Source organism: Monodon monoceros, unplaced genomic scaffold, assembly GCF_005190385.1.
Source record: "Monodon monoceros isolate NGI ecotype Baffin Bay Population unplaced genomic scaffold, NGI_Narwhal_1 Super_Scaffold_17, whole genome shotgun sequence".
Classification (NCBI taxonomy): Eukaryota; Metazoa; Chordata; class Mammalia; order Artiodactyla; family Monodontidae; genus Monodon; species Monodon monoceros.
This window is the reverse complement of record NW_021703773.1, coordinates 13,874,198-13,885,429: the sequence shown is the minus strand read 5'-3', so window position 1 is coordinate 13,885,429 and position 11,232 is coordinate 13,874,198. Positions and strand designations below refer to the sequence as shown.

Here is an 11,232-nt window from a genome sequence, read left to right as displayed (position 1 = left end):
TTTAGAATTCACTGTTCTCAACGCATTGACTAGAATGTTACCAACTGAAATGAATCAGGAAGAGGACATAATTTTGCTTGGCTCTTCTAAGCTTAAATTCAATTTCTGTTTTTTTAATGGTAAGAATGTGAGGAAACAAATGGTAAATTCACCCACAGTAAAAAAAAAAGAAAAAGAAAAAAAGGAGTTCAAATACACACCTTCAGGTGACTTGTGCACAGGAAAAGCACTATGTTACGTGATTCTTAAATAGTTTAACTATACCAGGAAAAGTCTCCTTCTGGTGCAGTGGGGCGGGGGAAGGCAGGGATACGCAGGGAATGATGGTGATAAGCATTTTCCAAATTAGGAAATAGATATGCTTTTCTTCTTACTCTCTTACATAACTGATCTATTTTAGAAGACAACACAAAAAAACTGAAATGAAATACAAATCTCATGATTTTACTACTTTGTTAGCAAAGACAGAAGTAACGCTGGAAGAGAAAGAGAGGAGAGTTTCACCCCATCCTATTCCTCTTGGCCCGGAGGATTTTTTTTTTTTTTTTTTCCACAAGATTCCCTCTCCTCCATGGCAGCCTGCTGGGTGAGTCAGAGACCAAAGTCCAAATTTTAGAAAATGAATGAAGAAAGATACTAATTTTCTCTCCTCTGAATTTAAAATGCAGTCGCATCAAAGTACATATCCTCTTTTGGTGGCATAGCATGACAGACAAGTGACCAGTCTTAGAGTCAGTGATCGTTTTGCCCCAGACTTCCTGATTCAGAGGGAAATTGTGCTGCACACAAAGGCCACAGAGGCAGTACAACCTCTTACATAAATAAGTTACATAAATGAGAACCAGTTACGTAAATGTATAAACGAGCAAATGGGAATTATAACCATTCACAAATGCCAAGGAGAACACGGCAAGATTCCTCCTACAGTCCCATTTTTCCCCCTTCACATTATCATAATTGTACTATTTTATTTCACACCAGAATCAGATATGGCTATTTGTCACATTTATTGGGGAAAGAAATTCCAAAGGACAAATGATGCTTCATATTATTTTCTGAACCATATATTTTACTTTTGGGGGAAGTTCCCTAATAAAACCTGATTTGAACTATACTTGATAAGAAACATAAGCATGTTTATCAACTTATACTTTTTTTGGGTAATCATGAACACATGTATTCATTACTATTGTACATTTTGCAAGCGGCTCTTAGGATAGGAATACATCACAAAAGTAAATGTCCATGGGCATATGGATATTTGTTTTACTACTTATGGTTTCAAGTTTCAGATGAGTATGTGGGCATCTGACTAATGTCATTCTTCTGTTTATGGAGGGAAGGCAGTCATTCAGGGGTCTAGAATTAGATTCAAGGTTGTGCTTGTGACTCAATCCGAATACACCACACTTCAGATGATTAGGAGTTGCTCCTTGGGTCTCAGCTGGCAATCTGTGTCAGGTTCAATGTGGATGTTGTCGTGGGGGCAGTGTATCTACGTCTCTGAAGTCGTGAGATTTGCTAATTATGTAGTAGAAACACATGTAACTCAAAGCAGTTTTGAGCCTAACTGCCTGTTCTCTGTAAAGAGGGATGTTGATTAAACGTTAGCCAGTTTCAGATATAGCATGCTCAGGTTGAGTCCCTTTAGCTCCGTTTTGAAAATCTCATGTGAAATATTTTTATCTAAGATCTAATAATAGTGGAATGCGAGTAAAGTGATCTTAAAACGTTTGTATATTATTAGCTGTGTGATTTTGGGCAAATAACTTTCCCTCTCTGGGCCATTGTTTCTAACCATTTGAAAAAGGACAGCATTAACAATCTAGTACCTTATAATCAAGTCTATAAATATTTTCAACGGAGAGCTTTAAACCCGCTACCACCAAGTTTAAAGGAAATATAACCCATTATACAAAAACCAGATCATTTTCCTTCTCTTCTGTGGGCAAAACTGCAGACCTTGCTTGGGTTGCAGTGATATGACTTTCCTGTGAAAAACATTCACCTGGTGTTTTCTCTTTTAAAATGCCAAATATAGGCCTTAGCCAGCTGTTGGGCAGTAAATGAGATGTGGAGAGGAACCTGTGGGCCTCCTCCCTCGAGATGGTGGGGGGGGCGGGGTTAAACCAGAAAAGCAGCAGTAATTTGGCACCAGGGAAAACTTACACTCTGGAGGGAGTCGCGTCAGGCAGGTGAGTAGAGTTATTTTGTTCCTAAAGTTGACCTACTCTAGACTTGGGGAGTCACAAAGTCATCAGACTTACTTTGCGCGTTCCTAAGCCCTCTGCCTCTACGTGTCCATCTGTAACTTGGGCATAAACTAGAGAAAACGCAGATGAGCACCTACACTACACCGGGAGGCTCCCAGGGGCCAGGAAGAGGGGGCGGGTCCCCACTCAGGTGGGCGTTTATGTCCGGGAAGGGTGGGCAGTTTGGGCCTCAGTCCCGCGAAGCCTGCTGCCCGGCAGGAGAGCACCCACGAAGCAGGGATTAGGGGAGAGTCCGCGGCAGGTGCGGGGTTGTCCGGCGGAGAAACCAGTGGGGCGAGGGAGGTCTGGGCTCCTTCGGGCTTTGTTCGGTTACAAGCCAGGCCCTTCTTCCGGAGAAGCCAATTAGATCCCCGCTGGGAGATCATCTGACCTCGCGTCTCCCGCCAGGAGGGGCTTCGGGAGGGGCTGGACAGGCGGTAGGCTCCTCGGGGACCCGGTCGCGGGGCGGGGGTTGCGGGGGGAGAGTGCGGGGGAGTCCCGGGCGCCTCCGCGCAGCCCGGTCCCGCCCCGCCCGCGCCCGCCAGGCCCCGCCCCCGGGGCTTCCCGGGCGCGCGCCGCCCCGCTGTGTCCGCGCGCCACGCCCCCCTGCTCGCGGGCCGCGTGCGGAGCCGCGCGCCCCGGAGGCTCCGGGACCGTGGCGGCGGCGGCGGAGGAGCAACCCTTTGCGGGCCATGTCTTCTCCGGTCGTAGCGAGGAGCTCCCAGGGAGAGAGCCAGGAGGCGGATCCCCGGCCGCGGAGCCGGGGCCGGTTCTGGGAAGTGGGCGGCGGCGGCGACCGGCTGGAGCGCGCGGCCGCGGAGTCGGAGCGCTGGGAGCTGCTGCTCCGCCGGGGCGAGCTGCTGGCGCTGGGCGGCCACCTGAAGGGAGCGCTGGAGGCGTACGCGGCGGCGCTGCGCCGCGGGGCCCCGGTCAGGCCCGAGTGCCTCGGTACCCTGGTGGACTGCCTGGTGTTCAACTACCGGCTCCGCCACGGGCTGGGCTGGAGCGCGACCCCGGCGGAGGGCGCCCACCCCGGCGCCGGCGGGCTGCTCAGCTGCCTGGGCTGCCGGGGCTTCCTGAGCGAGCCGGTGACCGTGGCCTGTGGCCACAGCTACTGCCGCCGCTGCCTGCGGAGAGAGGTCCGCGCCCGCTGCCGCCTCTGCCGGGACCGGCTGCCGCCCGCCGCGGCCGCTGATGCTGAGGGGACCTCCCCGCGGCCGCCGCCTCTGGCCGCCGCCATCGCTGCCTCGGGCTTCAGGACCAGCGTCGTTCTCAACCACCTGGCCGAAAAGTGGTTCCCGGGCGAGCGGGAGAGAGCCCGGGCGGCCGGGCGTCTCGGGGAGCTGCTGCACCAGGGGCGCTACCGGGAGGCCCTGGCCGCCGCCTGCGAGGAGCTGCGAACAGGTGACCGCGCGGGCCCCGCGACCCCACCCTCTTTTCCCCGACGGGCGGGCGGCCACGAACTCGTCTACGCCCCCGGGAGGCTTCCCGAGGCCGGCTGCCGCTCGCGGGTCGGCTCTCGGGGTCCTGGAGGGTGTGGGAGGGGGCGGCGCCCCAGGGTGCTTCGGTCACAGTGGGGATCGCCCTCGAGCCGACTGTGACGCGGCGCGGGGTTCCCTCCGCTGCGGCCTGGCGCTGTGGCGGGCGCGCCCGGAGCGGAGCGGCGCGGCGCGGGTGGCCGGGCGAGGCCGCCCGAGCGCGGGATGGGGAGGGAGTTGGGCGAGCCTGAGCGGCTGTTCTCTTCCTGCCGCGCTCTTTCCGGTAATTGGCCGCTCGGGCCGGGCCGGGTCCGCCACGGGGAGACGGCAGCCGGGGCGGGGAGAGGATCCCCAGACGAGGCTGCGTGTGCAACGTATACCTTGGTCTCCCACAAAAGTCACCGGGGCAATTGGAAACCGCTGGAGGCAGAATTGCATAAGCGGGGGGCGGGGGGCGTTGTGTAACGTGTGACGTCCGGTGGGCGTGGCAGGAGCTCGGCGCCCGCACCCCGCACCCGGAGGCCCCGTGGGCCGCCGGGCTGCGGAGGTGCTCCGGGTTGTTCCAGTCTTAGCTGAAAACGCCTGCCGCCCTGGTTCCTCTTGATGATTTCCCCGTGTGTGTGTCAGGGCGTGCTTATTTCAGAAGCACACGTGTGCTTACTTTCGAAAACACCTAGTTCACGGTAAAGATAAAGAGTCAGCCTCTGATCGAGTTCGTTGCCACGCTTGTTTCCCTTTCCACTCTTGATCAAGCTGTGGGGAAAAGGCCTTGAAGATCTTTTGTCTGTTTCTTCGCCTCCAAGAAGCAGTTTCGGCCTCCTAACTTAGGCTAGCACTTTTCTTTTTGGGCTGTGGAAAGGGACATTGCCGGAGTTAGTTCGCTGTGTAAAATTAAGAGTTGTTCTTTAATTCGGTGGTTTTCTACCAGGGGGATTTTACTGCCCGCCCCCCAGCCCCAGGGGACATTATCTGGGGCAATATCTAGGGAGATTTTTGGTTGCCACCCCATGTGGGAGTGGTGCTGGTACATCTAGTGGGTAGAGGCCGGGGATGCTGCTCAACATCCGGCGATGCACGGGACAATCTCCCACACAAAGATCAGGCCCCAAATGTCAATTTTGTCACTGTTAAGCCTTGTGTTAAGTAAGCATATTTCAAGACTAAGGTCTATACAGGCATGGAATAACACTTGGGGAAATAATCCCCAAGAAAACAGACTTCCAGAATATAAACTGATGCTAAGTATGAGGTGCATTTATAAACTGTAACTGAAAGTATCTTGTTGTAGGTCTTTTACACTAAGTGCCCAGTCACTTTGAGCTAGTTAACTGTGTTGAGCTGTTTAATACCTTTAGAGTTCAGAGCACAAACTTGGCATATTTTCAGTATCTTTATGGGGAGTAGCAGTTATAAAATAGAATGATAGATCCAAAACAAAAGAGAACTATTTGGAATGCAAAATTCCAATACAGCTCAGCCTCTCTGAGTGAATAGAGTATGAATGGTGAAGTACAGACCATCTAGGACATGGTCCTTCTTTTTTTTTTTTTTTTTTTAATTTATTTATTTTTGGCTGCACTGGGTCTTTGTTGCTGCGCGCGGGCTTTCTCTAGTTGCGGCGAGCGGCGGCCACTCCTCGCTGCGGTGCGCGGGCTTCTCACTGCGGTGGCTTCTCTTGTTGCGGAGCACCAGCTCTAGGCGCGCGGGCTTCAGTAGTTGTGGCACGTGGGCTCAGTAGTTGTGGCTCGCGGGCTCTAGAGCGCAGGCTCAGTAGTTGTGGTACACGGGTTTGGTTGCTCCGCGGCATGTGGGATCTTCCCGGACCAGGGCTCAAACCCGTGTCCCCTGCATTGGCAGGTGGATTCTTAACCACTGCGCCACCAAGGAAGCCTGGTCCTCATTTTTTAAATGAAGCAGAAGCTGCAGCAGTGAAATGACTTGTCCACAGTCACACACAGCCAGCGATTGTGGAGGCAACACCATGTCCTCCATTCCTCCTAAATGTTGGACCAGGGTTCATCCTACCGGTATAACTCATCCAATGAAAATGTTTAACATAAATTTCCAAGGAATTTTTTTGTCACTAGTGTAAAATAAAGGATGAAACTTACTGACAGCCCTGTTCAGTATTTACTCCCACTGATTTAGTGGTTTGACCTCTTAAATTAGGCATTTCGTAAGAATTCAGGTCCTAATCCATGGAAGAACATGGAGTACATTTACTAATTAAGATTTAGCTTAATGTTCTATGACCAATAATCTTTTAATTAAAGAAGATTTGGGGCCTGGGGTTGAGGATATTATTTTTAACAGAAAAAGAATGCAAGATCTATTCTTTCTCCTTTTTTCAGTTTGCATAGCCTGCATGTGGGAATTCTGTCCACTCAGCTGCTTAATTCTACTTTTGCAGGACTAGAACCCAAGTCTCCTGACTTTCACCTCATCAGTCTGTTTTCCCCTCATTTTTAGGTCTTTCAAAAATCATTAATTCCATAATCAAAAATGTGTCTGAATGGTACTAATGAGGATAACTTTTTTCATCCTTTGAATTTTTAGTGCAAAGTAGGAGGGAAAAAATCTTAGAGCTAACAAATTATAGTTGGTAAAGTACAGATATTATGTGTTTAACAGTTTATGGGCATAAATAAAAAAGGTTTAGTAGAGTTATAAATGTATTTGTAGAGTTAAGCTTTAAATTTTTGAGAGCCAGGCATTTGAAATGTATTTATATAATTATACAGCTGTAGTTACTTAAGATACTTTCATTATTGTTAACAATGGAAAAAGACCTTCACTATAATTTCTTCATATAATTCTTACAATGAAACAAATACTATTAACTAGAAAAAATAATCTAGTCTACAGTTAGCCCACACACATCCAAATTTAATCCCTGTCAACAAGAAAGGAAAGTTAGAAAACCTTTGCCAAAATCAGAACGTTCCCATTGAGATTACATAAGTTTCTGTTGAACAGAAATATATTTAGATAACATTTAATCCATTGATCTTTTGGTATTAACTCTCAGATGTTTCATAACTTTGTCTTTTTAGTATTCAAGGATATTATGTAAGTCTTTTCTGCATTGAACCTTTATACTTAAGAGTCTTTTGAAATAATGCAACTTTGCTGTGCTCTCTTTTATTTTTTTTCAATAAAGATTTTTTCCCTTTTTGTTTTTATTATTTTATTTTTGGCTGTGTTGGGTCTTCGTTGCTGCGCGCAGGCTTTCTCTAGTTGTGGCAAACAGAGGCTAACTCTTCACTGCGGTGCGCCGGCTTCTCATTGCAGTGGCTTCTCTTGCGAAGCATTGGCTCTAGGCGTGTGGGCTTCAGTAGTTGTGGGCTTCAGTGGTTGTGGCACACGGGCTTAGTTGCTCCACGGCATGTGGGATCTTCCCGGACCAGGGATCAAACCCGTGTCCCCTGCATTGGCAGGTGGATTCTTAACCACTGTGCCACCAGGGAAGTCCCTCTTCCTTTTATTTTTAATGAATTTTTACACTGACTTGCCATTCTCCCCCCCAAAAGAACACCAACAGAACAGTATAATTTACAGTTTGAACTGGTTAAAAAAAAATAAAAGTCGTAAGGAGGAGAATATTTTATTTGAAATACTTGGAGAAGGAAAGTTTTGTTTTGAATATTAATTATGTAGTCCTTGACTATTACCAAGTATTTTTAAATTCTTTGTCATTTCATTGTCATAAAGAATCCTGTGGAGTACCATTATCCTCAGAGGGAAATTGAGACACATAGGGTTGGAGAATGCAGTACAGCCTAGTAGTTAGAGCTGTGCATGCTGGTGTCTGATGACCTGGGTTTGAATCACAGCTCGGCATCCACCTGCTCTCTGGCCTTGGGCCTGTGTCTGACCTCCCTGTTTTGCTTTCCTTATCTGAAAAGTGAAAATAGTGTCTACCTCATAGAAAGATAGCAACCATAACAACAGCCTAGGGCTGTTGTGAGAATTAAGAGTCAAAACAGGTGAAGTGCTTTGAATGGTGCCTGATGGATAAATACTCAGTAAAAATTAAAATATTTTTAAAATGTAAAATTTGTGCTCCAGCAAGAAGGTGATTTAACTAAAATTGAAATCTAAATCTTATAATGTCAAGTCCTGCTCTTTTCTCTCTACCACATTAATATTACCAGAGTGAGGGTTAAATCCTGATTCTCGCCTGCATATGTTAATTAGTAGTAACATTTTAGCATACATCAATAAAATATAGACATTGCAAGGCTTTCGTTATAAAAAGGTAAGTCAAATTATAGGTAGATACTGAATACATTTAAAGAAAATGTAAAGGGTTTTTAATATCTTAGTCAACTAGGTTAACATGAAGATATTTGAATTTAATTCATCAGTAAACTTATATATGCCCTAACTTATTCTGCAAAGTACCTGAAACAGTAAACATTGACATTTATATGGTGCTTTATACTTCACTGAGTATTTTCACTTCCATTATCTTAACTGATTCTTACAAAAGATCATGTGAGATAGGAGAGCATGTATTAGTACCCCTAATTCACAGATTAAAGAGCTCCAAGAATTTTAAGTGACTTTTTTTAAGGCAAATAAGTAACCAAATTAGAACTGAAGAAAAGAGCTCCAAGAATTTTAAGTGACTTTTTAAAGGCAAGCAAGCAACTGAATTGCAACTGAAAGCAGAAATTGGGCATGTGAATATTGCTTCTAAGACTGAAGTTGATTTTAAAAGTTAGCATATAAAACATAAATCTTAGGTGTTCTTGCTATTAATTTAACAAGTATTTATTCAGTGCTTACTGCATACTAGGCATTGTTTTAGATGCTGGAAATACAGAGGTGAGCAAAATCAAGTCCCTGTCCTTATAAAGTTTGTATTTCTTGTTTCTTTTAAAATTGCAGCAAATTGGTATTTACAGTATTGAAAATCACCAGAAAAGGGGCTTATTGCTTAACTGATTTCTAACAAACTGAGCCTATATCCAGTATATCTGTGATTCATCTTTCCTTTAATTCAGAAGTCACTTGAAGGATTTTTGCAGTGCCTCAGGGTAACTATAAAGATCAGTTATAACAGCTTATTCTTATTGTTACAGTTGAAAAGGGGGTATATAAATAACTCTTAAGTGCTGTGTTTTAAATAATTTCCATGTTTTTACTTTTTTTAATTCATCAAATGATGAAAGATTTATCAAAACTCAGTTATCATAGATTTCTCATTATTTTTATATTAACCTTTGGTTTATTCAGAATTGTTTTTCTATTTAGTGGAATATTTCTAAGAGGCTTAGATATATTCAAGTGTAATTTTTAACAAATTTGTATAGTATTCTGCCTCTTACATTGTAAAGATACTTTTCAAAATTGTTATGTTTAACTGTAGAAGGTGAATGACTTAAGAGAACTCTAAAATGCAAGGCAGAAGTTTCTGTTCAGTTTTTTTCTCTTTCTTTGGTAGGATAAGATCATCATTTTCTTTTTTCTTTTTTGCTTCCCCTCCTTTTGTCCAACCTGCGTTACTGATCCCTAAAGATATTTCTCATCCAGCTAAGGTTTATTTGGGTAAAAGAGATAGAAAATACTTTTCTAATACCTTGTATCAAGAGCTAATCTCATTTCTTTATCCATCGACTTGTTTTGAAATGTTTTGTAATATTGACAGTAACTTATTTATTGAACACTCTTGTGCCAGGCACTATGTTAGCCGTTAACATGCACTATCTTATTTAGTCCACAAAACAGTCAAGATGTAGGTATCGCCAGCATTTTATAGGTGAGGAGACTGAGGTTCAGAGAGTTAGGTAAACTGTCCAAAGTGGATCTGGAGCCAGATCTTCTGAATCCAATGGTTATGATTTTAATTAGTATGCCAGACTACTATTCCTGGACTTTATTAATCAATCACTAACAACTTGTCAATTGGCAGCTCTTAGTTTAACTGTGATAACCAAGTTCTACCGTACTGAACGTGACAAAGAAATAGAAGCAAAGAAATTTGGTATTTCAGTTAGCCATTGGAATTCCTGAAACAGCTCAACATATAAATATCTAAGAAAAAAGACACTCGAGAGGAATACTTACACATGAACAATCCAAATAGCCAATAAATAGTTTTAAAGGTCAAACTCACTGAAAAAATGCACATTAAAATAATGGTGCTGGGTGGCATGGACATATATACACTACCAAACGTAAAATAGATAGCTAGTGGGAAGCAGCCCCTTAGCACAGGGAGATCAGCTCGGTGCTTTGTGACCACCTGGAGGGGTGGGATGGGGGGAGGGAGGGAGATGCAAGAGGGAAGAGATATGGGAACATATGTATAACTGATTCACTTTGTTATAAAGCAGAAACTAACACACCATTGTAAAGCAATTATACTCCAAATAAAGATGCTAAAAAAAATAATGATGCTATTTTCATTTGTGTTTTCCTAGGAAACAAATACACAGCTTCTGGGCGTGTAAAATAAAGTTTTATAAAAGAAGGGTGAGCAGAATGTATTGAGGACTGTATATCTATATAACTTTCTACACAGTCACTCAACTTTATAGAAAATAAGGAAATAAACTGATATGTAAAAGCTTATAGATATATGTTCATTGCAGTATAGCAAAGAACTATATAGTAATGAATTTTTATATTAGCAAAAATTAGAAGTAATAGGGAATTTTTAAATAGATGGTATACATAGTGGAATAGTTTGCAACCATTAAAAATCTTGTGGATATAATTACATTGACAGAAAAAGCAGATTATACACGGTATATATGGTATATTTTATAAAACTGTACATTAAAAATGTAATCTACACAAACAAAAAGTACAGGTTATATGCCAATACTGGTTATTTCTCAATTCATGAGAGCATGAATTGAGGAACTTTAGGGGACAGATTTTAATGAATTTCTTTGTGGTGCGAAAAGGATTTTTAATTCTTAATTTTCTGTATTTTTCAAAGTTTAAATATTTTATAACTTCTGTTATTCAAAACAAGTTTCTTGAAGATGAAATAAATGCTGTGTACACTCCTATTACTACCCATCACGTACTGGAAAACAGATGAGGAGTCAGCACTCTGGAGAACTCTCCCTCCACAGCCCATGTGGGGCCTTGGACAACTTAAAACTAGTTTCCTCATTGTAGCAGAATTTTATTTCAGTCTTTTTATTTGCCTAATGACTCACAATATTACTGGCTTGAAGAGAAGAGAAAATGAGGGCATGAATTGAGGAGCTCAAGGGGACAGATTTTAATGAATTTCCCCTGGTTCAGCAAACATTTATCAAAGGATACAGAGACAGTAAATAATGGAGGGAGCTCAAAAACAGATTTTTAAAATTAAATAAATGCTGCTCAGAAACAGTAAAGGAACACAATCGTAATAGCAAACACTTAAAATAGTGCTTAAAATATACCAAGCCCTGTTCTAAGTACTTTGCACACATTAACTCTGTCTCCCTCCCTCTCTCCCCCTCCCCCTCCATCCCTCCCCCTCCCCTCCCCCCCCC

The 11,232-nt window shown here is 44.0% G+C and overlaps 1 protein-coding gene across 1 annotated transcript in view; it reads left to right on the top strand.

Annotated features, from left to right (window-relative positions):
* The first annotated feature begins 2,845 nt into the window (after positions 1-2,845).
* Positions 2,846-11,232, top strand: part of LONRF1 (LON peptidase N-terminal domain and ring finger 1) — a 45,846-nt gene continuing 37,459 nt past the window's right edge. Inside the window, exon 1 of the mRNA XM_029226438.1 lies at positions 2,846-3,656. Coding sequence (XP_029082271.1) covers positions 2,945-3,656 — 712 coding nt within the window. The 5' untranslated portion in view covers positions 2,846-2,944. The remainder of the gene's footprint in view (positions 3,657-11,232) is intronic.